General features: G+C 44.2%; 1 protein-coding gene across 4 annotated transcripts; it reads left to right on the forward strand.

The window, feature by feature from the left end:
* On the forward strand, positions 1–27,094 carry LOC309326503 (uncharacterized protein). Of its 4 annotated transcripts, XR_014150307.1 has the most exons (6): positions 1–238; positions 3,593–3,674; positions 6,351–8,610; positions 11,067–11,195; positions 12,421–12,492; positions 21,559–22,660. XR_014150307.1 is itself a non-coding variant. In XM_081835310.1 (5 exons), the coding sequence occupies exons 1-5, from the start codon at positions 125–127 to the stop codon at positions 27,047–27,049; spliced, it is 582 nt and encodes a 193-aa protein (XP_081691436.1). In that variant the 5' UTR covers positions 1–124; the 3' UTR covers positions 27,050–27,094. The 4 variants fall into 4 exon arrangements, 3 of the variants coding, with proteins under 3 accessions (XP_081691436.1, XP_081691437.1, XP_081691438.1); XM_081835310.1 differs by lacking the exons at positions 6,351–8,610; positions 21,559–22,660 and adding an exon at positions 26,865–27,094; XM_081835311.1 differs by lacking the exons at positions 6,351–8,610; positions 21,559–22,660 and adding an exon at positions 26,865–27,094 and having other exon boundaries at positions 11,085–11,195.
* Positions 27,095–27,106: the final 12 nt, after the last annotated feature.

Below are 27,106 nucleotides of genomic sequence, written 5' to 3' on the forward strand. Positions count from 1 at the left end.
TGTGAATTGTTCCCCAGGGGCAAAGGAGACGAGGAAAATGCCTGCCTTGGCTTGCAGAGCCCCTGGGAATTCGACGCATACAGCATGAGGCAAGAGCAGCCGAACGCCAAAGCCAGAGATCACCATGCAGCTGAGATATGAAACGGAGAGATTGACCCTCAGCAGGCAGAAGGTCCCAGGTTTGAGTCCTGGCATCTCTAGGCAGGGGCTGGGAATGCCCTCCCAGCCTGAAACTCAGGTGAGCCACTGCCAGTCAGAGCAGGCCGTACTGAGCTAGATGGATTGTATGTCTGACTTTGCATGGCAGCTTCCTATGCCTCCATTTCTGGTGGCCTTTGGGGAAAGCTGAAGTTCCCAACTAGATCAACTAAATCTGCGTGTTCCGTGTTCATCTCTACCTAATTCCATCCTTATTTCACACATCACGATCACAATTTCAGACATCATGACGTACATCGCAATGTCTAGCAGTGATTTTTTGCAAGGTTGAAAACCAGATTATTGCCCAGCCCTAGTTCCCATTTACTGCTGATGGAGGGATACTGAGATCAAACAGAGGATGCTCAGGTCCAGCCTTTGACAATGAGAGATTCCAGTTTGGGGGCTGTCTATCAAGCTTCATCTCAGGGTAATAATGTCATTACACTCCAGGAGATTGATGGGCGGGGTTGTGTGCGTGTGAAGCCTGTCATAGTTGCTAGGCAACCATAGGGTGTGCTCCCATAATCAGATCTTAGGATAGCCCCATGTGCTAGAAGTAACTGCAGGTCCGTCTTGGTGATCCAGGATAATCTGGCTTGGGTGTTGTGGATCAATACAGTCCAGTGTGTCCTTCGGTGTCCACCCAGACAGAATCATATAGCTCCACCCACAATTTTAGTTCTGCTACTAGAAGTGTTAGATGCAGAGCCAGAAACATAAATGAATAAAGCCAGGGGTGCCATTTTTGTTGTTCATGTGCAGATGCAATATGTGATAAATGCACTTGATTCCACCACATGGGGCTGCATGAGAGGCAGCATGCAGAGAGTAGGGTGTGTGTGGGTGTGAAATCAGAGGTTTATAATTTTATCCATCCCTTACTCATCTCTCCCCCCCTAAACTAAACAGCCTCCAAACTTCCCCATCTCTCCTCCTAGGCAAAGAGCTCTCACCCCCTTGTCATTGTCAATTGCTATTTTTCTATGCCCTGACCTTTTACAATATTTGTTTTGAGACGGGGTGGCCACCACAAAATTGTAGAGTTGAAAGGGACCACAAGAATCACCTTGTCGAACCTCCTGCCGTACAGGAATCTTTTGCCCAACACTGTTGTTGCAAAGCATCTGGTTATTAAGGGGCAACATCCAAATCCTTTATGTTTTATTTGAGGGATTGCTGGGTCCAATCAAGACCAGGGAATGACAAAAGGGGAGGTGCAACTGATTGACGTGACTGAGACTACCTTCTAAAAGAGAGCCTCTTCATCACAGTTTGAGTGACAGCAAGTTGCAGGTGGTCACATTTATCTCCATGCTGTGAAAAGTCTTACTTGCTGAAAACAGAGCTTATTTACCCTCTGTTAGAGACGCGGGTGGCACTGTGGGTTAAACCACAGAGCTTAGGACTTGCCGATCAGAAGGTCGGCGATTCGAATCCCCACAATGGGGTGACCTCCCATTGCTCAGTCCCTATTCCTGCCAACCTAGCAGTTCGAAAGCACGTCAAAGTGCAAGTAGATAAATAGGTATCGCTCCTGCAGGAAGGTAAACAGCGTTTCCGTGCGCTGCTCTGGTTCGCCAGAAGCGGCTTAGTCATGCTGGCCACATGACGCGGAAGCTGTATACCGGCTCCCTCGGCCAATAAAGCGAGATGAGCGCTGCAACCCCAGAGTCGGCCATGACTGGACCTAATGGTCAGGGCTCCCTTTACCTTTACCCTCTGTTAAAGGGTCATATATTAGGCCAAAGGACTTTTGGACGTGGGTAGTCATTTCTCTAAAATGTGGCAGACCTGTGGAGCCTAGTTCAAAAAAGGTCTAGGTTTCTGGCTTTCCTTTTTCTTTCTGTAGAAGAGAGCTGGGTAAGTTCTTGCTAACTTCCAGGGAATAGGGTGGAGCAAGGCTACAAAGGTTTGGGTGTTGTTAATGGCGTGGTGGGGTATTCTCAAACAAGCTCCTAATATTGCACACGCAAGCACCCACCCACCCAAAACCTCCTTCTTTCCTTCCTGCAGTATTTCCTTTTGAGAGTTCAAATAATAAATGGGTGGGGTAGTCTTTTCATGAGTAGTTTTTGAAAGCAGGTATGTGTGTAAAAAGTATAGACGTATTTCCGCAGCTGTTTGGACAGCTCCTTTTATTTTCTGCAACCAAGAGGACTAGAGGCTTGAGACTGTCTAATGTTTACAAAGATCATGTTGAATACGAATGTGTGTCCTTGGGTGGGAACAGATTTGCATTCTTGACACAGAAAGTAAGATTGGGCCCTTTGCTGTAGGACCCTGGTGTTACACTGCAGAACAGAATATGCTTCAAAGAGGAGAGTCGGGGAGAGAAGGAGATAGACCTGTAAGGGTGTCAGTAGCCTTATTCTTAATATCTTCTGTGTAGCATCTAGCTGTAGCTGGTGCTTAATTTCTTATGTTAAGCGTTTTCCCCCTTATGTGCAACTGGTATTCCCAGCATACATTTAAAGTATATTCAATATACAATTGATGCATGTGACTTCCCCCAAAGAATCCTGGGAAGCAGTTTAATGGTGCTAGAAATGGTAGCTCTGGGGGGGGGGGGGACTACAGACCTCAGAATTCTTTGGGGAAGTCTTGGGTTTTAAATGTGCTGCTCTGTATCCCTAGGGGCTGCCAACTTTCTTTCTTTTTTGCAAAGCTCCTGTGCCTCCAATAATGGCTGTGTAACATGCAGAAAAGGGGACACGGGTGGCGCTGTGGGTTAAACCACAGAGCCTAGGACTTGCCGATCAGAAGGTCGGCGGTTCGAATCCCCGCGACGGGGTGAGCTCCCGTTGCTCAGTCCCTGCTCCTGCCAACCTAGTAGTTCGAAAGCACGTCAAAGTGCAAGTAGATAAATAGGTACCACTCCAGTGGGAAGTTAAACGGCGTTTCTGTGCGCTGCTCTGGTTCGCCAGAAGCGGCTTAGTCATGCTGGCCACATTACCCGGAAGCTGTATGCCGGCTCCCTCGGCCAATAAAGTGAGATGAGCGCCGCAACCCCAGAGTCGGCCACGACTGGACCTAATGGTCAGGGGTCCCTTTACCTTTCACATGCAGAAATTCAGTAGATGAAGCTTTTCCTTGCACACAGATTCATTCCCTAGATTTCCTGCTGTTCATGCAGCTTTTTAAGGTATATATGAGGAGCCATGTCAGCACAGAAGTTGGCTTCCTTCGGGGAAACACAATGTTTACAGACATAAAACAGTCCTTATTTGTTAAAGGTATGAGCAGCAATGAGTTAGCTTGAGGTAAGCTAGCTTACTTGTGAAGGAAAGGGCGGAAATGTTTACGGAGCTAAAACAACAATTATTTGTTTTTGGATCATGTGAACGAGCTATACACACACAGAATTTAGGTATGTGCTTTATTTCCTTCAGAGGATCCCTTCCAGCTAACTGGCCGTGGCAGAGACAGAATAACAGGCTGGCAAGTGGTTCTAGAAGCTTCTCAAGGACTCACAGGTACAGTGACAGGTGGCCCCTACCTTCCCCTCAAGCCACAGAGGTGGTTCTTCATTATCGCCAGGAAGATAATTGCCAAGGCAATCACAAAACAGAATCTTCTTATATAACAAACTAGCAGCAGCAGCAGCCCACGGTTTGGCTAGTGAATTCCAAAACACACACACCCCCATCAACGCACGCTGCCTCTCGCAACTATTAATCTTTCTCTGTCCCCATCTCCATATTAGTTCCTTCCTTCTCCAAGGGAGAGGAATGGAATAAACAGAACCACTGCTCTTGTGAAGGAGTGTCTGCCAGCCATAGAGATGGGGAACCTGTGGCCCTCCAGATATTGCTGGTGGACCACAACTCCCCCCAGCCTCTGCCAGGTCCAACCAATGGTCAACAGCACCTGGAATGCCACAGTTTGTTTCCCCAGCCCTAGCGCACTGGCTGCGGGCTTCTTTGTAAGAGAAGGAAGAACAGATGGAAGCCACCAATGTGCAAAGCAAAACCTGCTCTGCTCTCCTGTCCACTCCCTTGCCTGCCTCTTTCTCTCTCTCTGTATTGTTCTTCTCTCTGATACATTCATTGTTCATGGCAAGACCTGTCCCTCACAATACAATCTGAGCTGCTGCAAGTAGATTGGATCATGTAATACAGAGCTGAGTTGCTGCTACTTTTTCTGGAGAGAAGTTCTGTGCTTGGCCAAAAACAAGCAGGTAAAGCTGACTTGTTGAATTTCTGCCTGTTGTGCAAAACACAGGACCACTGTGGGGGAGTGGTAACTCCATGTTTTGTGCTGCTTTGCCTGAGAAAGCTTTTCCCCAATATTGCACCATCCATGCAGGCACCTGCTATTCCTGGTTACCAAGCATTTTTCCCTTGGGTCAAACACCTTGATGGTCAAAACCATGGGTAGGCAAACTAAGGCCCAGGGGCTGGATCCAGCCCAATCGCCTTCTAAATCCAGCCCGTGGACGGTCTGGGAATCAGCGTGTTTTTACATGAGTAGAATGTGTCCTTTTATTTAAAATGCATCTTTGGGTTATTTGTGGGGCATAGGAATTCGTTCATTTTTTCCCGCTTCAAAATATAGTCCGGCCCCCCACAAGGTCAGAGGGACAGTGGACCAGCCTCTTGCTGAAAAAGTTTGCTGACCCCTGGTCAAAACCCTAAGAAGTCCTGGAAAGGAGCTATATAGAACAGCCACACTTGTGGATAGTAGTGCAGAATTTGTAGAATGGTTGTCCAGTTAAATAAATCTTAGTTTCTTGATCTTACAGATCACGGGGGGGGGGGGGGGGGCTAACCTTTTTTAGTCCAGGAATGTTGTGATGGGGGCAGCCACACATCCATGATTCATGCGCCAGTAGCAGTGAGTACAGCCAACGCATATGTTTATACACGAACACTCGCCACACCTACAACAGGCGCATAACAGACACGCAGACTCAGCGCTCTCACTCGCACACAATTTTGGCAAGCACCATTTCGGTGGTGCTTGGAAATGCTGTCTTTAAAAGAGCAGGCAGGGGGCTTTATCTCTGATCTAGGGTACCTGCCGTTAAAGGGAGGAGATAAAGCCCTCTGCTTGTTCTTTAAGAGCCAGGTGTTTAAAGAGCAGGTGGAGTGCTTCATCTTCAGATCAGGAGATAAAGGAATGGGAGTTGGCAGCCACGTCTGGCCCATGTTACAGATTGTGAAGATTTATCATCACCTCCTAATTTATTAGGTTGACATATAACTGAATCAATGGTTCTGAAGCAATGCCAGGAAGCATCCACTCTCTGATTTTTACATCCATTTCCCTTCAAGCACCCATCTGAGAAGAGGTACAGTGGTACCTCAGGTTAAGTACTTAATTCGTTCCGGAGGTCCATTCTTAACCTGAAACTGTTCTTAACCTGAAGCACCACTCTAGCTAATGGGGCCTCCTGCTGCCACTGCATTGCCAGAGCACGATTTCTGTTCTCATCCTGAAGCAAAGTTCTTAACCCGAGGTACTATTTCTGGGTTAGCGGAGTCTGTAACCTGAAGTGTATGTAACCTGAAGCATATGTAACCCGAGGTACCACTGTATTAATAATAATAATAATAATAATAATAATAATAATAATAATAATACATTATTATTTATACCCCACCCATCTGGCTGGGTTTCCCCAACCACTCTGGGCGGCTCCCAACAGAATATTAAAAACACGATAAAACATCAAACATTAAAAACTTCCCTAAACAGGGTTGCCTTCAGATGTCTTCTAAAAGTCAGATAGTTGTTTATTTCCTTTACGGGAGGACGTTCCACAGGGCGGGCGCCACTACCAAGAAGGCCCTCTGCCTGGTTCCCTGTAACCTCACTTCTTGCAGGGAGGGAACTGCCAGAAGGCCCTCAGAGCCGGACCTCAGTGTGCGGGCTGAATGATGGGGGTAAAGATGCTCCTTCAGGTATACTGGGCCGAGGCAGTTTAGGGCTTTAAAGATCAACACCAATACTTGGAATTATGCTCCTGCTCATACAGGAAACTGGTGTTTATTTATCTTATTTTATTTATTAAATTTCTATACCACCCTTCATCCGAGGACCACTGAGTGGTTTACAATATCTTGATGTTGCACATTAGGGTTTCTCAGGAGAAAACGGGCGAGAGGTGCCAAAGCAGACTAATAGCAACATGCCTGTTTCTTCTCCAGGGCAGCCAGCAGTGCCTCCACCCATGGCCTTTGAGACAATCCGGTGGGAAACTCATCGGCTTCCTTCAAAGAGCACCTGATATAATCTTAGTTGATGAGGCCTCCCAGAACTTGATCTTCAAGAGGGATTATGAAGCTCTGGATAAGATGCAAAACCCGAAGGAGAAGGAGAAGGTATGAAAACTCCTAGTGAAGATCCATATCAAAGGGGAGCAGAGTTGCCAGCAGTTCTTGGAAGGCATAAGGAGCTTCTTTCCAGATTTGCCTCTGGACTTACGGCCTCCAGCAAGCGGCGAGTAAATGCTCAGCAACACTCTCAGTTTTCTGGAATTTGGTTCTGCAGATCTCCTGGTTCAGTGTGTCCTTCACAAAGCTCCACATCCACTCAGGGTTAGTGAACATTTTCTAGCCAGCAGGTTTCCTTGCCCAAGCGGGGGACTTTGACAGGTGGGTGGGGCTAGCCACCTGTCAATCACCTGACATCATCACGGCATCAGGTGCCTCATTCCCCCCCCCCCCTTTGTCGTATGGCTTGAGCTTAAGTGCAGCATCTACCAAGCAGGTGATAGATGCTGATCTCATGCCTTGCTTTCAGCAAGGATTGGTTGTGCTACAGAGTTATGGCAAATTCCATAGCACAGCTGATCCCACAGCCTTGCTATCATTGATGATCAGCTGATTGGTGGTGACCACAAATATCCCTTGGCAAGGAAAGATCAGGAACATGCTTTAAGCTTCCCCCTCACCGTGGTTTTTTTGCAGTCAGATCTCTTCTCTACCTGCCCACTCCTGATGTCTCATCTGGGGGGAAGTGGGTGTGGTTTGGGGCAAATGGTCTCACAAGTCAAATTGGGGCATGTGTCTAAGCCTAAAATGGCATGCAGGAAGGTGGTTCTCCAACTCTGCTTTAACAGAACCTGGATGGTTTGAGTTGCCCAATCTGTCTGTCTCCTGTACGGTGAAAATGAAAAATTCAGTGCCAAGGTTTTCTGCAGGATGCCTGTGGCTTTGCTTATACCACCTGATTATTATAATAACTATTAATTACGAGTGCTGCACCTTAACTCCACACTGTTTTATGACCTTGTAAAAGCTATCCTTGCAACACACCTATGAGTGTAGGCCACTATTATCCCCATTTCAAAGACAGGGTAACTGAGACCAAGAGATGGTATCTTACTAGTACCTGGTGAGTTCAGCATTTAGGTGCAGTCATGCTTAATCTGAGCCAGGCTCAGCCCCAGGAGAAAAACTCAGCCAGGCCACACTTGAGGGAGGGAGCAAGAAGGCAGAGTGTGGCCTGGGCATTAGCAGAAAAAGGGCCGTTGAGGAATTGCAATCAGTCTTCATGCATCCAGAATTGGAGGGAACGGCCTTTGGGCCAAAGGTGTGCTTGAGTCCTGGGACCCAAACGTGATGTGCATATTAATTCATAATTTTTGCTTGAAAAATATACTTTTTAACTGTTGTTGTTTTATTCATTTTGCTTTTTATCAACCTGTCCTTAACATTGATTTTTATTGACGGTCTTAATGTATGCTTTTTAGTCTTTGTAAACTGCTTAGAGGCTTCATTTGCAGATAAATGAATGAACAAAACAAGGAATTTGCAGCACTTTCCTGTCTTGCAAGGGTCAGCAAACTTTTTCAGCAGGGGGCTGGTCCACTGTTCCTCAGACCTTGTGGGGAGCTGGACTATATTGGGGGGGATGAATGAATTCCTGCGCCCCACAAATAACCCAGAGATGCATTTTAAATAAAAGGGCACATTCTACTCATGTAAAAACATGCTGATTCCCAGACCGTCCGCCGGCTGGATTTAGAAGGCGATTGGGCTGGATCCAGCCCCCGGGGCCTTAGTTTGCCTATGCATGCTTTAAGGCAAGCAGCAGATTTTAGAGTTGGGGGAACCTGTGACCCACCCTATCCGACCCTGGAGATTCTGGAGGAAATGGGAGCGAGGTGTGTCTGGTGTACGTAAGCACTAGGAACAAGTTTCCCAAAATCTCATATACCCCTTGGGCTGGTAGCATTGGGTAATTTAATCTAGTTCCTCTGCGTTTTGATTTCTCCAGGGCAGCTGTTTTCCTTTCTTTCTGGTGACTCAGCACGGCAAGAAGCAGCAGCACAAGCAGAAATTTTCCATTTTGAACCCAGTGACACAAATATGCTTCCTATTTTGCGTGCAATGTGAAAGTATTGCTCAGCACTCCATTCCCCATCACCCCCATAGCAGCACTGCTGCATGTTGTTTCTTTTGGGTGAGTAAGCATGTTGCACAGGAGACTTGTGGTGTCAGTGATATTATTTACAAATATGGAATAGTGGGACCAACATGTCTCCTACTGCTGGCAAGGAAGCCACTGATCAGGGTCCCAATGCAAGAGCATTATTCCCCGCTGCCCTCATGTGCCTTCATCTGAACTTGCATGTCTGGCTCGCTCCAAATTTGAAGTGCCATCTTCTATATATTTTTATTTTTTTTCATTCAGTTCAATTTATTTTTAGTCATTTCTTGAGTGTGTAGTAATTTCAGTCCTTGCATACAGTGGTACCTCAGGTTACATACGCTTCAGGTTACATACACTTCAGGTTACAGACTCCGCTAACCCAGAAATAGTACCTCGGGTTAAAAACTTTGCTTCAGGATGAGAACAGAAATTGTGCAGTGGCAGTGCAGCGGAAGCGGGAGGCCCCATTAGCTAAAGTGGTGCTTCAGGTTAAGATCAGTTTCAGGTTAAGAACGGACCTCCGGAACGAATTAAGTACTTAACCTGAGGTACCACTGTAGTTATTAGTTCATTCATATGATCAGGGAGGAGGCAACTTTGTTCAGAACAGAAAACTGAGATGGAAAATGAACACTGAACTACAGTTATGCCAGGGAATGAATTCATGCTTGTTCATCCCAGGAAGCTTAACACCCAGAAGAAATGACAAAATGAAATGACAACATTGAACCTGGCTAGTTGATTTTGGGTGGTTTGTTTTCAGAGAGCTTGAAAAACAGATGTAAGAAATTCATCTCTGCCATGAGGTCTAGAATCTTCTTTTTAAAAAGCAATAAACATTGAGCGTCCCCCCCACCTCGCAAAAAAACAACAACCCAGAGCAGAGTGATTACATGGGGGGCTCTTGCTGCTGCTTCTGGAGTGAATATACTTAAGGAAATTAATAATATTTTATACAGTCCTATGAATTAGATATTTCCATACTAATGTAAGTAGAAAAGTCAGCTTTCTGTCCTAAGGAGTTTATAAACTAAATACTGACAGAAGAAGAGATGACAAGAGAGAGGAAGGTGAGCAAATTCAATTTCATCATGCACTTCCAGGGTTAAGCATACTTTGGGATGTTTAAAAAAAGCAGAGAGGATCTGACCTCTCCAGTGTGTGTTACAATGACCCAGTGGAACCAACTTCCCCTTGATAAATTTGAGCAACACTTGCATTTCTAGTTCCCACTGATGAAATATTTGTGATATTCTTTCCTCTGAAATGTCATCATTTTGAACAATGGACCCAATTTGTCATCTTTGGGGTTTTTTCTCTTTTGCATAATACTGAATTGCTTAAGATAAATTTTCTTATTTTCACTTTTAGACCATTTTTTTTTGTTCCAAACTGTTGTTTTCAGCTTTCCCTGCTTTTTGTCATTGATGACAGAATATGGAACTTCCTTTATTGCAACTTATTCATCGACATTCAGGGAAGCGCCAAAATATCTGCAAGTCCAGGGGCATCCTCTACCTTTCCCACTTCCCCTCTTTCAGCAACAACTTTGGACTACTTAATTTGGCCCTTCCCTGATTTGGCCCCAGGGAAAGCCAACCAAGATTCCCTGGGAGAGATCATGATGATGTGGGAAGAAGCAAAGAGAAATGCCCCTCTCTGCCTTATTCTCAACATTTTATGTCTTAATGTTATGATGAAGGCTGAATTGAGCTGGTTCTGCTGGAGAGGAGAGTGTAAAAAAAATAAATAAATTCTGCTCACCAATGTGCTAGCTCAAGGATGGGAACCTGTACTCTTCAATATGTTTCTGGGATACAATTCCTATTACCCCCTCACCATTAGCCAGTGGGAGTTGGAGTGCATTTTGGAATCAGCCTTGCGTGCATCTTAATTTCACAAATATGCTAATGAGGTGTGAACTGTGGTAGTAGATAACTCAATGAAGACATCAACTGACTGTGGAGAAGCAGTGGAAAAGGCATATTCCCTGCCAAGGAAGATTAGGAAATAAACTGAAAATAGAATCGAACCGTATGCCATCATACAAATCTAGTATATGACCACATCAGGAATAGTGTGTACAGTTTGGTTGCCCTGCCTCAAAAAGGGTACTGTAGATTTAGAAAATGTTCAGAAGAGGGCAACCAAAAAAGGTAGCATGATATGGGACTTCTTCGCTTAGGGTTGTCCACGCTTGTCCTGTGCAGAGAAAGCACGGATCCGGGTGGTTTCTCCATGCCCCACTCCTTTCCCCAAGAAGCCCTGCTCTTTAGTGTTAAATCAGAGCAAGCGTAAGTCCAGAGGAAACCCAAATTGTGTGTGTTTGTGTGCTCACATGCTTGTGAGGAACAGGGAGAGAGACAGTGAGTGAGTGAGTGAGTGAGTGAGTGAGCGCTCTTTTCAACCTTGAGAGGATGAACAACTGCATAGGAGCCTGAGCCGTAAAATTCTATAGTTGTTAATTCTGAAGGTCTTTCTGTTAGCTTGCTCTTCTCCTACAGCATACCCAAACCCACAGATAAGTTGTTCCCCAGACCCTTTGGAAAAGAATGGGCCAGGAATTCCATTCAATGTGCTGTTTTCTATGCTGAGTGGCAGCAAAGACTCAGAAGGTATGTCCTATAGTGTATCAGTATCTATTGACAAATGCTAATTAAGGGTTAGGTCTACACTTCCGCTTGACCTGTGCCTAGAAAGCATCGGTCCAAGTGATTTTCCACTTGACCTGCAGTTTCTAGGCACAGGTCTGAGCAATTTCACCCTTGTGCCACTCCTTTCTCAGGAAAAAAAACTGCCAGTAAGTGCTAACTCAGAGCAAACATCAACCCAGAGAAAACTCCAATTGTCGTTTGCTCTGACTGAGCACTAAAGAGCTGTTTTCCGGGGGGGGGGGGGAGCAGCAGGACAAAAGGATGTGTGGATGAGTCCTTGCTCTTTACTGATGTTCCAGAACTGTTTGTAACCCTTTGCAGTGTCTAAATATAAGCCACAACACTGCCTTCATTCTTCTCAGAAGCCTTGAGGTCTAGGAACATCAATTAAAACAAAAATACTGAAGCTTCTCAGACCATTTGGTCCACATACAATACTGGTTTATAGTGCAATAAGGAACAGCATTTATTCTGATTCATCCTATGAAAAAGAAGAAGAAGAAGAAGAAGAAGAAGAAGAAGAAGAAGAAGAAGAGGAGGAGGAGGAGGAGTTTGGATTTGATATCCCGCCTTTAGCTCCCTTTAAGGAGTCTCAAAGCGGCTAACATTCTCCTTTCCCTTCCTCCCCCACAACAAACACTCTGTGAGGTGAGTGGGGCTGAGAGACTTCAGAGAAGTGTGACTGGCCCAAGGTCACCCAGCAGCTGCATGTGGAGGAGCGGAGACGCGAACCCGGTTCACCAGATTACGAGACTACCGCTCTTAACCACTACACCACACTGGCTCTCACACACCTCTCAGTTTCTAAACATGCTTTGTGATGAATGATGCGGAGCTCCTCATTACCCTAGGGCCTGCTTAAGCTTTTGCCCATCTGCTTTTTCTACCTCTCCAACTATCCTGAAAAACAAAGCCTAAACCCCAAGGTTCCTTTCTATCAATACATATATTTTGCTTTCCTCACAGTAGCTCAATAGTTAAACATTCCCCAACTGAACCTTCCCCTCTTAGCACATTCTGGAATATCACATTCTGGTTGGGGAAGGGAGAGTGTCACTGATATTCAAACACAGACGCACTAATTTCTTCAGGCGTGTAATCCGTCCCTTATCCTGAATGTGGCTTGGAAGAATGAGGGATACTTATTTTCTACTTAACAGTCTTTTGTTTCTGTGTTTACATACAGAATCGTCAAATATATCGAGTGAGCAAGATCTTGATATGGAAGTGACAAAGATGGAGCAAGGCATTTTGAATGGTAAGGAATTCTCTGGAAACAAGGTTAAGAACATAAGAAGAACCCTGGCAGATTAGACCAAAGGCATACTTTGTCCAGCATCCCGTTTCCCCACAAGTGGCCAAAGGAGACGGCTTTAGGAAGCCCTTGAGCAGGATATCGGTGCAATAGGACTCTCCTGATCATGTTCCCCCAGCAACAGCTACTCAGAGGCATAGTTCTTCTCAGGACCGGATTTAGGTTTGATGAGGCCCTAAGCTACTGAAGGTAATGGGGCCCTTTATATGTCTAGCTGTCCTTTGTCAACAACAAATTGTCACATTTTGTGTTGAATATATGCTATATGGTAATTTATGGACCTAATAGGTATCTAAAGCCATTTGCCACTGTTGCTGTATGTAGGTTTTATTTTATTTGTTTTTTATCTTATATTTTGGAAATGTACACCCAGTTTTTTTTCCCTTTAATTTTTTTGGGGGCCCCCAAAAGAGTGGGGCCCTAAGCTATGGCTTGTTCAGCTTATACGTAAATCTGGCACTGGTTCTTCTGAACCTGGTGGTAGCATATAGCAATGAGGATTTAGTAGCCTTTCAATGCTTTATCATCACAAATATCTAATCCCCAGTAAAAGCCATATAAATTGGTGGCCATTATATCTGGTGGTAGCACATTCCATTGTTTTTGTTTTGACGTGGGGTTTGTGATTTCAGCTCTCTTGACATAATATGCTGGAGACAGTTCTCTAGTAACACTTCTTTATTAAAGCAACAAAACAAGACTGAGACCTGAGGAGGGGAGAGCTACATTTATAGGAACAGGGAACTAGCTAGAAAGGATACATTTTGGAGGGAACAATATCAGGCAATCACAGTCCTGCCTTTTGGAGGAAACCAATAAGACAGAGGATCCAAATACAGCAGCTTAAATGAACCAATAGTAGCTGTACCCTCTGGAACCAAAAGGCAGTTACTTTACCCTAATGCAAATACAGACAATAATAATACAGATATAAAATCCTTTGACTCAATACACAACACTTTTTAACTGTGTGCTGTATGAAAACATACTTCCATTTGTCAGTCCTCCTCACTCTCCTGTACTGGAGGACTCCAGGCTTTTTAGCCTTACAAGAGAGGGAGAAAAATGTCTCTCTGCCCACTTCCTCCATACTGCAGTTGCTTCAGAATAAACTACTTTCCTATGAACAAAGGCAAGCAGTGTTACCCATCTCTGCAGGGGTTGTTCTGGAGTAAGTGCATTGTTTCTGTACTACTTGCACGATCTTTATTTGAAAGATTACTTTTCCCCTTAAGAAGGAACATGCTGAGTGAAATTGCCTGGGGAAATAATCATTATTTCTAATGCCCCTGTGCAAGCTAGATTTCTAATGCCCCGAAGCAAACTAGATCCATCTGTTTTACAAGATGGGGGCCCAGCCCATGTCCTCATGCTTAGATTCTATGGGTATAACTAGATACAGTGGTACCTCAGGTTACAGACGCTTCAGGTTACAGACTCCGCTAACCCAGAAATAGTACCTCGGGTTAAGAACTTTGCTTCAGGATGAGAACAGAAATCGCATGGCAGCGGCATGGCGGCAGCAGGAGGCCCCATTAGCTAAAGTGGTACCTCAGGTTAAGAACAGTTTCAGGTTAAGAATGGACCTCCAGAATGAATTAAGTTCTCAACCCAAGATACCACTGTATTCCTATCCCCCCCATAGCCCTGTTTGCACCTTCATACAGCAGGGATAAAGACCCCAGAACAGGAAAATCTGAAGGTGGGTTCTTAGTGCATTCAGGTGAATGCATGGAAAATACCTCTTCATAACATCTGCCCAGTGCATGAAGGTCTGAGACTACAGTTAATGAAGATGTTCAGGGCAGAACTTGTCTGTGCAGATCAATCCTCTCTCAAAATGCCTGAATGCTGCTTGTGTTTCCCTCATATGGGGCATACTTACAGGGGAGAATTTACAAGCAGGAGCAGTGGGAGTAAATTCATCCCTCCAAAATCTAGGCTTACAGGAAGTGGGCAAAATGTCCCTAGTGAGTGGGACATTTGCATACAAGAATATCCAGACTTGGGAGGGGTCTGTTTACTTCCCCTTTGGGGGAATCACCACAGCTCAGTGGTGGATGAGGTGCTTTGCTTGCACAAGGTCCCAGATTCAACCTCCGGGTAGGGATGGGAAGGTCGCTTGTCCAAAATCCTGGAGAGAGGCTGTCAGTCACCAGAAACAGCACTGAGCTTGGTGGGCCAGTGGCCTGAATTTGCATAAGAGTTTCCTGTGGTTAAGCAACTGCTCCCATCTTCCTTTTATCTCAAGAAATTGGGATTCTGAATGATCTGTGCGCTGGGATCTAGTTATAAGTGGACATGCAAAGGAATGGGGGGGTGAAGGGAAAAGGCAGAGCAGTGTTGTAAACAAAATCTGCCCTTCTTCCCTTATGGAGTATCCAAGAGCCCATATAGAGTCCTTACGTGGGTTCCCTATTGGTAGGAGAAAATAACAGGCCAACCAGAGAATATTGAGAAGCAAAGCAGCTAGTAAGCCTGATCTTTATTGATCTGTTGCAACAGGGTGCTCCCCTCACATGCAGGAAAGGAGGAGGACCTAGAACAACAGTGTGCCTGCCCTTATATAGATATTTTAAATTCCCTGCCCTGGAACTCAAGACCACCCCCACAAACATCATACCTACATCACCGAAAAGGCGGTCTACAACAGAAATTTGAGTGCTGTTGTTTGTCCTGTTTGGCTGATTTTCTGATAATGCCTTATCTGATTGTCTCTCCTGGTAGTCTGCCCATTCCTCTGAAATGGTGATCACCCACTTCCTGAGACAATAGGGAAGTTTCCCCACCCCCTCCCTCCTTGCAGAGAAAACATTTGGTCAGTTTGGGAGTCAAAATGGTTTCAGGGAGTCAAAATGGTTTCAGGAAGGTTTTCCTGTGCTGCTCCAGACAATGGTACATTTATGAATTTTTATTATATATATATGACCTTAAAATTCTCATAACAGCAGGGAGATGGGTTTGAGCATGACAGAGTGAAAAGATAAGGTTTTAAACAGGTCAGTAGAAGGAGCCAAGCTGGAATGTCAGGGAGTATAATTGGTTTTTGGCTTGGCTCTTTAAACAGGCTGTCACTGACGGTGCAAACAAGACGTGTGCTTACTTAATCTTGTAAATATTAATATTGCTAAACAAGCCTTTTCCCTGACCCCCTGGCTCCCATAAGGAGAGCATCTTATCTTAGTCCCAGGCAAGCTGCATGTTTGACCAAGTGTTTTCATGCTGGATACAGAGGAAGGAGCTTCTTTCTCAATTAAGCTGCTGAGGACAGCATATTTTCATGTTCTGACTGGATACAGTAGCTCATGAGACATGAGTAAAGGCAGTCATTATCTCTTGTAGGCTAGGTGCTTAAGGAAGCTCAAATTCCCCCCCTTTTTGCTGCAAGAGTCTTAGGCATCCTTTCCCATTGCACACGTGTGTGTGTGTGTGTGTCCCATGCTGCACTGCTTCTGTTCATGTGCAAGTTGTCTTCTGCCCAAGCCTATGTTGTTTGTCTTGTTCTCTGCTGTGGCAAAATTATGTAACTTACATAATTAATTTTGCAAACAATATTGTTGTTTCGCTGTTCCACCCTTTCTACTTCAATACAAAGGAAACAATGTCAATGGGGGTGGGTAATCTATTCTGTATCAACAACAGCAAGTAGCTATCTTATTCACTAGATTGATCTTTGTCCTGGACATGGGACAAATTTGTGAACACCAGCAATTTCCACGCCTGTTTCCATTTTTGTTTTTTTGTTTTTTAAATAATATTTATTAAAGTTTCCAATAAAGACATAGAAAAACAAACAACCATAAAAAACATACACATACACAAAAAACAAAAAGAAACAAGTATAATTTCAATCCTTATTTTCTTAAACCTAGTTTCCCCCACCTCCTCATACCTCCCCCTTCTGTATTCTAATTTCATTATCTAATCAGCAAATCCATTCCCTTATTTCCCATAGCTTTTAATAATTCTGTTCTTTTTCCATAATCAGCGCCCCTGAAAACCACATAATTTTTAAACCCATGTCATTTCTAGCCTTCATTAATTTTATAATATTTGTCAAGATAGCCTTTAAATTTCTTCCAGTCTTCTTCCACTGTCTCTTTCTCCTGGTCTTGGATTCTGCCGGTCATCTCTGCCAGTCCCATGTAGTCTGTCATCTTCATCTGCCATTCTTCCAGAGTGGGTAGATCTGGTGTCTTCCAATACTTTGCAATAAGTATCCTTGCTGCTGTTGTAGCATACATTAAAAAAGTTCTATCCTTCTTTAACACCACATGGCTAACCATACCCAGGAGAAAGGCCTCTGGTTTCTTCAAGAAGGTATATTTAAATACCTTTTTCATTTCATTATATATCATTTCCCAGAAAGCCTTAATCCTTGGGCATGTCCACCAGAGGTGAAAGAATGTACCTTCATTTTCTTTACATTTCCAACATTTATTATCTGATAAGTGGTAAATTTTTGCAAGCTTGACTGGGGTCATGTACCACCTATAGATCATTTTCATAATATTCTCTCTCAAGGCGTTACACGCCGTAAATTTCATACCGGTGGTCCACAACCTTTCCCAGTCAGCAAACATAATGTTATGTCCAATATCTTGTGCCCACTTAATCATAGCTGATTTAACCGTTTCATCCTGTGTATTCCATTTCAGCAGCAAGTTATACATTTTTGACAAGTTCTTAGTTTTGGATTCTAACAGCTCTGTTTCTAATTTCGACTTTTCCACTGTTTCCATTTTTGCAGGAGTTTTTCCAACATCCCAATGAGGAGAGGAGGAGTGGTGGTGATGACACCTACCTTGAGTGGTGCAATGCCTATTGCCTGGCCTGTGTGCCCCCCCCCCCCCAGATCACAGGGCCTGAGGCCATTGCCCCAGTTTGCCATACCTTAGGGGACAGCACTGTCTTTGCTTCAGGTGAATGGTGAATGGAAGTGTGACATTCGTATGGAGCCCCCGGTCATCTCACGGACTATTGACCCGTACACCACTAATCTGCTGCCACCAACCAGGTCCTCCCCGGTAAAATCACTTCAGCCTCGGTCAGGTTCTCAATCAATAAAGAAGAGTGTGTTTTATTTCAGACACAAACAAATTTTTACGGCATTCCAAACGTTGTTACTCTTTACTTTCTTAGTCTTATTTTCCTCTCTCTATCACTTCTACCTCCCCTCACTCAAGAACCCACTGCCCTAACTGTCTCTCTGTTTCCAACTGCCTGCCAACTGCTTCTCCAACTGCCTTTCCCAACCAACCACCAACAACTAACTCAAACCTTGCGCTAAGCCCTTTTATACACAGGTAGGCTCCGCCTCCGGCTTTCCTATTGGTCTATATTTTTAACCCTATCTCTCCCCTCATTGAAGCATTTTCTAAACGAACGGGCAAACGCCACAGGAAGCAAGAGCAGAACATAATAGATTACAAATCCTATTGAGCTGTGATATCCCCCCCCCCAAAGCAAATAGGCACAGGGCCCCCACACTATACCACCCTCCCAATCTGAATCAAGGCCTTGTGCTGGTTTCCCGCCCCAAAAAATCTCCTCTTCTGCACTAACCAGCACCTTCTTGTGGGGAAATAGGAAGGGTAGGGAAATAAATTTTGGCAGAATCTGGTACGGTGCTTAGATCCAAATCAGGAGCACATCAGCAGGGAGGACCCTGGGCCTGTTCTTCTTTTAAAATAAAAGTGGCAGTCTTAAAGCACATGTATTTATAAGCATGTTTGGTGTAATTTATAGTTCAGTCCATTTTCTTCAGATATTTCCCTCCTTGTCAACCTCTAGTCACCAGCTCTGGATTGTGGGGAAGAGTAAAATAATGAGACATCCATTTTTTGTGTGCCTTTTCATAGGATAGTAATAATGGAAGTGGACAGCTTGTTTTTTACCTCAGGGAGCCATCTTGGTTGGGGGTGAGCTGCTGCTTCAGGCTTCACCCTTCCTGTCAAGTAACAGTCCAAACTTTTCCAAACATTTAAATTGACAAATGGTATATTTTTTGTGGATTGAAGAAAAAGCTTGTGTACATGAACAGAAAACACCTCTTAAAATTTGAAGGTGCCACAATAATTGTTTTTGGCTTTGAGGGGCTTGTGGTGGTTCATTCAGGGGAAAGGATTATGATACCCATAATTGTTTATATAAAGGAGACATGTTTCTTTCCCCCCCCAAACCCCCCCCCCCCCGCATTTTATTTTGCTGTTAAGAACTCTTGGGTTTGTGAGGGAGCCAAGGAGCCACAAAAGGGCAAAATCCCACTTCTCCTGAACAGTGAGTTCCAGGGACAGCAGTAACTGGGTTTTGGGATTCCACTGGCAGAGAGAGCATTGAAAACTCCCACCATTTTGCTTTGTTTGCAGGTATACAGGTAGAGGTGCAGGCAAACAGGTGCTTTGCCAGGCAGCAGGTCCACTCTGCCACTAGGGATGAAGGAGGAATCCATTTTAAATGGATTTACGCACAAAATTCAGTGGTTCTGATCCAGTTTGGCCACATTGGACAGCCTCTTGCATCAAGTGCTTACTGGGGTTCTTTAAAAAAAAAACAAAACCCACCTTTGACTAATTATATGCCAAACTATTTGGCTTGCAGAATACATGCCTTCTGCTCTCTTCTTTTGCCTTTTCCCACATACAAATGCATGCCCACCTGCTTTTTCATTTTCTCCTATATTCCATGGCTATTGAGCATGCTCAATCCTCATTGGCCTGTGATAATTTTGGGGGGGCATTTTTCTTCTTTAAATTTATTCAGACTCTCTCACACACACACTTCCACAAACTTTAGGGGTCCTCTGAACAGGGTGGATTTGATTTAAATCAAATCAAATTGATTTGAATCACAATTTAAATCACTTGTCAGTAAGACGATTTAAATAATTTTTTTTTACAGAAAGACTCATTCTTGCTGGTATAATCTTAATATTTACAACCAGATGAAAGTTTCATTTTTGAACCACTACATTTTCAGAGTTGTTTTTACAGTTATATCAAAAATTACTGATTTGGTTATACTATTAGAAATACATTGACAGATAATTATGAAATTATTGTGAGGTTTAATAAGTTAACTGTTTATATTTGGCCAACTTTTCTGCTGTACTTTGTTGGAAGGAGAAAAATAATCATTTCCTTAACAATTTATTTAACTAAAACAATAACATTATAGCATATGTATCCATGTTTGTTAACTGATTAACTGATGTGGTTAAACAGGTGTTTTTTTCAAAAAAAAAAACAACAACACCTTAGACTGAGTTTTAGCACACATGAAAAACTGAAAATAATTCCTTATTTCCTGATGAATAGCCTTTGGACTATAATGTAACTTAAATAGAAAACTATCTTTAGAAAGATTTTCCGTCCCGTCCAATAGCATTTTATTTTAAAAATCCAATTTAAATAAAAAAAATCTGATTTTTTTAATAAAAAAATTTAAAATCATTTATTTGTATCCACCCTACCTCTGAAAATGCTGATACCTGATGTTGTTTCTCAGTGGCCTGTTTTGACTGCAAAGTTGTTGGCACTCAAGCATGCTGTTAGAGGAAGCAACGGGTTCACTCTATTAACAAGTGTTTGACATGCTAAGCTTGTGGGGAAATTCAGGATGCAAGTTCTAACTGTTCTTGTTGTACAGAGCACTGGCAAATCCACCCTTCTCAATGCCATGTTTGGACTGCAGTTTGCAGCCAGCAGCGGGTGATGTACATGAGAAGCATTCATGACACTCCTTAGAGTCACAGAGTATTTTCAGCAAGAACTTGGTTGTGATTTCATTCTGGTGATTGGCACAGAAGGTTTGAAAACCGCAGAATTTGCTAAGTTGGAGGACAGTTGCAAACATGATAATGAGCTGGCCACCCTGGTGATTGGGCTCAGTGACATAACAATAGTTAACGTGAAATAAAATCTTGGATACAGGCACACCTATTAGACCATGGGTAGGCAAACTAAGGCCCAGGGGCCAGATGTGGCCCAACCGCCTTCTAAATCCAGCCCGCAGACGGTCCAGGAATCAGCGTGTTTTTACATGAGTAGAATTGTCCTTTTATTTAAAATGCACCTCTGGGTTATTTGTGGGGCCTGCCTGCTGTTTTTACATGAGTAGAATGTGTGTGTAATGGTTATAAGGGGTTACTTGTGCGTAAGTTGCCATTACTTTTGGCTAGATTGCCTGGCTAACCATGCCTCGGCTGACAGCCCTCACTCCGTGGCCGTTCAGTTGCTTGCAGAATCCGTCAGTGGGCGTTTCTTGAACCTCTTCCAGCATAGAAGCTGTTTGACGCCAAGTCTCCGCCTACTCTCCCTGCGCGGGACTCTTCTGCGCAAGGAAGGAGTGTGCAGAGGCGTGCCCGTGCTCTCTCCACTAGTCTCGGGTGAAGAGTCTTGGAGACCTCTCTCCGAATCCTCCATCTCCCTCCCTTCTCTACTGGTGTTACGCTGAATTCCTTCCCCCCTGCTGGTCCCCTCTCCTGCATCGCTTTGGAGCCTTGCCTCCACCTCTCGCTCCGATGTCAGTTCCCTGACAGTGTGCTTTTATTTAAAATGCATCCCTGGGTTATTTGTGGGGCATAGGAATTCGTTCATTTTTTCCCCTTCCAAAATATAGTACAGCCCCCCACAAGGTCTGAGGGACAGTGGACCGGCCCCCTGCTGAAAAAGTTTGCTGACCTCTGTGTTAGACCATTACAGGGAGGACATGGTAGACTTGGAGAGAGGAATCCTATCCTCTGTGATAAAGAAAACAAGAGAGGCTCTGGAGATCTTGGCAAAACAAACGAGTTTGTCTGAATCCTTGGAGCATTGCTGCCATGAGATGAGTGAAGAACTTGCAGTTTCCAAGGACTCTTTGTATGTCATTTTGTTCAACAATAGTACTGAGGCTGGACCTTTCTTAGCTGAGGTACAGACCTATGTTCCTGAGATGATGAAAGGAATCCCTTCAGAGAAGTTTAAGATGAATGAGATAATACTTTCAAACATTCTATTCAAGCCCCAGGATGAAATATTGAAGCGGGTGTTTGGCTGTGGGAAGCATTGTCCGTTCTGCAAAGTCCCCTGTGAAGCTGAAGGTGGCACCCACCAGGAACATTTTGCATCACTTCATTGGCCTCAAGGGGTAGGGAGGTACAGAAACCATGAAACTAGAAAGTTTGTATACTCCTTATGCTCCTCTGATGTCATCTCAAATGCCAGTTTCAGAAACAGGCACACAGGTGGAGACAGGCATCCGTATATAAAAAATATTGCCAGTATTATCCCAACTGGCGTATCCAGCCTCATGATAGCATCACAGTCTCAGACTATTGGAAGTTTGTGTTCAAGGAGTTCAGCCAGCATTTGCTCAAGCTTATCATGCGCTCCCTGCATATCTCCCTCAGGATTGGAAAAAAATAACCAAGGAGCAAGTGCTGGTGAGCATCCAAGAATAATTTAATATGAAATAATAGGTAACAGCTGCCGCCATTTTAATCTGATACCCAAGTGCCTGATTCGGTTATGGAATTATTGTTTTGTATATGCCGATCGATTATTAAGGATTTTTTTAAAAAATTAAGGGTAAACAGGCAGAGCTATTATACACTGCCAGGTACCCAGTACAGTGATACCTCAGATTACACACGCTTCAGGTTACAGACGCTTCAGGTTACAGACTCCGCTAACCCAGAAATAGTACCTCGGGTTAAGAACTTTGCTTCAGGTTGAGAATAGAAATCGTGCGGTGGCAGCATGGCGGCAGCAGTAGGCCCCATTAGCTAACGTGGTGCCTCAGGTTAAGAACAGTTTCAGGTTAAGAACAGACCTCCAAAACGAATTAAGTTCTTAACCCGAGTTACCACTGTATAACAATCTGCTTCGCATCTGTATCCTACATGCAAGCCTTAAGTGCATTTAAAATCAACATAGAAAAATGTATGACAAGATATAATAGATGTCTCCCTGTTCAGAACTGGTTCAGAAAACATAGTGGCTGCCCTGCTTGTTCTTTTTGAGATACATATTTCTATGTATTCATACATTATTTCTTGATTTATAAAGCCTAGCCTACAATTTGCAGCTCACCAATGTTGTCATGTTGTCGAACCATTGATTAAGGGGAATCGTATTCATCAGTATCGGTCCCTTGGCTTTGAAATATTAGACAAATTCACAGAGAATAAGACGGCTTCCAGCAATGGTGGCTTAATTTCTACCTCCACCGTGGGAGGTGGGATGCCTCTGAATACCAGTTACTGGGAATCACAAGGAAGGAAGCTTCTGTTAACCCTTCGGTTATGTCCCCTGTGGAGCTGGAAGGAGCAGTCGGACCACGCAAGCACTTTGCCAGCTCATCAACCTCAGGCGTCACAATTCATAAAACAAAAGAGCTCTGAGGTCATTTTGCATGTTCACTTAAGTAATGTGGACATAGAAATGGAATGGCATCCCTATAAATGCAGTCAGAGGAGCAGCTGTTTCAACTTTTAAAGATGCAGGTTTACCTTAGACTGGTCTATGCAAGTTAAAAAAGCAGTTCTGGAACAGGAAAACCTAGAATGATTATCGTAACCTGTCCATATCCCTCTGCTTGCAAAATTTTGGACTGCAATGGAAGTAATGATGAGTTTGTCACAGGGTTGTTGGGAGGATGGCAAACTAAGAGAATGTGGAGTCCCAGCCAATGGGCAAATCTTGAAGGATGAGGCCACTGTGGTTCGGACACAGTGGAACATTTCAACTGTAAGTGGTGTGGGGGGAGCAATCAGTTTCTTTTTAAAATAAGATACTATAACGCTGTTAAAGCAATTGTTCACCATTTGTCTAAGAAGCTCAAGGCAGAAAATGTGGGTTTCTCCTCCTTATTCACACAATAACTCTCTGTGGTAGGTTAGTCTTCGCAATCCTAGTCCAACACCACACTGATCACCAGTGCTGAAGCAATGATTCTTCAACATCAACTTCGTTGGACTGGTCATGTTGTGTGGATGCCTGATGATCATCTTCCAAAGCAACTACTCTATTCTGAACTTAAAAATGGAAAGCGTAATGCTGGTGGTCAACAAAAGAGGTTTAAAGACTGTCTCAAGGCAAATCTAAAAAAATGTAGTATAAACACCGACAACTGGGAAACACTGGCCTGCGAGCGCTCCAGTTGGAGAACAGCCTTTACCAAAGGTGTCATGGGCTTTGAAGACACTCGAACTCAGAACGCAAGGGAGAAACGTGCTAAGAGGAAGGCACGCTTGGCAAATCCACACTGTGATCAACTCCTGCCTGGGAACCAATGTCCCCACTGTGGAAGGACATGTGGGTCCAGAATTGGCCTCCACAGTCACTTACGGACTCATTGTTAAAACCATGTTTATGGAAGACAATCTTACTCAGCTATGAGTGATCGATCAAAGAAGATAAAGGCTCTCTGAACTTGTGCAGTAAGAGGCTGCTGCTGCTGCTGCTGCTGCTGCTGGCAATCACAGAAACATTCCCGTATGCACAGTCTATTTTATAATAAAGTATTAAACACACACACACAAATTTATCAGACTTTCTGCTACATATATTTTGGACCTGGTTCACCTTCCAAGTATGTAGTGCTGTGGAAACAATTAATAGCAAATGTTGTTGTTGTTTAGTCGTTTAGTCGTGTCCGACTCTTCGTGACCCCATGGACCAGAGCACGCCAGGCCCTCCTGTCTTCCACTGCCTCCCGCAGTTTGGTCAGACTCATGTTTGTGGCTTCAAGAACACCGTCCAATAGCAAATACAGAAGTTATTTTAAAAAGCAAATGCCTGCCTGAAGATGTCTGGCAGCCCTTGCTCCTGTCACTGATGGGGAAGAGCTGACTGTGGCTGTGGAGTGGTGAAATAACTCTGTGCATGTTCATAAGTGTTCAGGGTTAAATTAAAGCAGGTCTGTAGCCAAAACATTTTGTGGTGAAAGGACCTGAGGTTGCACACAGGTGTGTGTGACAGAGAGAGCAGCCAGAACCTAAGCACTAATATGTTTAAAGTTAAATATTAATAAAATACAATGTAATCTTTAAAAATCATTGAGAAATAAGTACCAGGTGTTTGTTCTCCTGTTTTTTTTGCCACAGTCAGAACATTGGAAAGTAGGAACAGGTTTACTTCTTTCACAAGAGACCTTGGAAGAAAGTTGAAATGTGGGTTGCTCCTGAACACTATGGACTGCCATGCACCCTTTTATGATACTCCATTCCAGTCAGTCTGTCCCCCTATTTTCTGTAACCCCCACCCCCCAAAATCAGCATCCCCTGTCCATGGAACATGCTCAGCTCTCACTGAGCTATTTCTGGGGCTGTTTTCACCTTAGTTCTAAAACTTTTTTGGGGAGTTGGCTGGCCAGATGATTTGGTGCAAACAATCCTCATGGCTCCCTGCTCCCAATCCTTGAAGGCCAAAATCTAACCTGTGAATTGGAGCCCCAAGTAGACTGGGAGCCAGTGAAGTTTGCAACTAGACTGTTTCTGGGCCCCATGGCCCCATTCAAAGTGATACAGTATACTCATTCTGTTGTTGTTTAGTCGTTTAGTCGTGTCCGACTCTTCGTGACCCCATGGACCAGAGCACGCCAGGCCCTCCTGTCTTCCACTGCCTCCCACAGTTTGGTCAGACTCATGTTTGTAGCTTCGAGAACACTGTCCAACCATCTTGTCCTCTGTCATCCCCTTCTCCTTGTGCCCTCCATCTTTTCCAACATCAGGGTCTTTTCCAGGGAGTCTTCTCTTCTCATGAGGTGGCCAAAGTACTGGAGCCTCAGCTTCACGATCTGTCCTTCCAGTGAGCACTCAGGGCTGATTTCCTTAAGAATGGATACGTTTGATCTTCTTGCAGTCCATGGGACTCTCAAGAGTCTCCTCCAGCACCATAATTCAAAAGCATCAATTCTTCGGCGATCAGCCTTCTTTATGGTCCAGCTCTCACTTCCATACATCACTACTGGGAAAACCATGGCTTTAACTATACGGACCTTTGTTGGTAAGGTGATGTCTCTGCTTTTTAAGATGCTGTCTAGGTTTGCCATCGCCTTTCTCCCAAGGAGCAGGCGTCTTTTAATTTCGTGACTGCTGTCACCATCTGCAGTGATCATGGAGCCCAAGAAAGTAAAATCTCTCACTGCCTCCATTTCTTCCCCTTCTATTTGCCAGGAGGTGATGGGACCAGTGGCCATGATCTTTGTTTTTTTGATGTTGAGCTTCAGACCATATTTTGCGCTCTCCTCTTTCACCCTCATTCAAAGGTTCTTTAATTCCTCCTCACTTTCTGCCATCAAGGTTGTGTCATCTGCATATCTGAGGTTGTTGATATTTCTTCCGGCGATCTTAATTCCGGCTTGGGATTCATCCAGCCCAGCCTTTCGCATGATGAATTCTGCATATAAGTTAAATAAGCAAGGAGACAATATACAGCCTTGCTGTACTCCTTTCCCAATTTTGAACCAATCAGTTGTTCTATATCCAGTTCTAACTGTAGCTTCTTGTCCCACATAGAGATTTCTCAGGAGACAGATGAGGTGATCAGGCACTCCCATTTCTTTAAGAACTTGCCATAGTTTGCTGTGGTCGACACAGTCAAAGGCTTTTGCATAGTCAATGAAGCAGAAGTAGATGTCTTTCTGGAACTCTCTAGCTTTCTCCATAATCCAGCGCATGTTTGCAATTTGGTCTCTGGTACCTCTGCCCCTTCGAAATCCAGCTTGCACTTCTGAGAGTTCTCGTTCCACATACTGCTTAAGCCTGCCTTGTAGAATTTTAAGCATAACCTTGCTAGCGTGTGAAATGAGTGCAATTGTGCGGTAGTTGGAGCATTCTTTGGCACTTCCCTTCTTTGGGATTGGGATGTAGACTGATCTTCTCCATTCCTCTGGCTACTGCTGAGTTTTCCAAATTTGCTGGCATATTGAGTGTAGCACCTTAACAGCATTCTACCTGATTACAAATCTTGCAGCTGTGCTCTGAATTAAAAGGAAATTTCTGGAGCATCTTTTAAGCAATGTATGTGCAATAAATGTGTTGCAGAAATCCAGGCAGGAAGGGGCATGGAAAAAAGGCAACTTAGACTGAGAGCCTTACTAGCCTTATTTTCCTAAGCCTTTTAATGCCTTGGCTCCAGACTAATTTTATCTGGGCTATGGTTATAGTTTGTATTTTATTGCTTTTCAGTTACAAATGAATCAGATACTTTGAAAAGGAGAAAATACAGTAAATTATGATGATTGATGGGCTATACAGTTTTTATGCTGCTTATATATATATATTTTTAAAGATTAAGCCCTGTCCCTGCTGCCCTAACCCTACTTAGCAGGTTCACAGCAAACATGCAGGGCCATTGCGCAACAGCAGTTGGATCAGGGCATAAACTTTCCCGGATTGCAGGCGGCTGGAGGGCGATGGACACGTAAACAAAACGACCACGTCGCCACGCGCCCCCCCCCCGACTACAACTCCCGGCACGCCTTGCTGCCTCTCGTACCGCCCGCTGCTCGCTGAATGGCAGCTGTGCCTGATTGGCAGGATCGGTGCGCAATGAGGGACGGCTCAAGTCTC

This window comes from Podarcis erhardii (genome assembly GCF_964252035.2).
Source record: "Podarcis erhardii genome assembly, chromosome: 13".
Classification (NCBI taxonomy): domain Eukaryota; kingdom Metazoa; phylum Chordata; class Lepidosauria; order Squamata; family Lacertidae; genus Podarcis; species Podarcis erhardii.

Bases quoted from the DNA above. Each gene is read 5' to 3' on its own strand.
- LOC309326503 (XM_081835310.1), top strand. From the start codon at position 125: ATGCAGCTGAGATATGAAACGGAGAGATTGACCCTCAGCAGGCAGAAG. The intron at 3,675-11,066 runs GTACAGTGACAG...TCTTTCTGTTAG, and splicing joins AGCTTCTCAAGGACTCACAG to CTTGCTCTTCTCCTACAGCA. The intron at 11,196-12,420 runs GTATGTCCTATA...GTTTACATACAG, and splicing joins TGGCAGCAAAGACTCAGAAG to AATCGTCAAATATATCGAGT.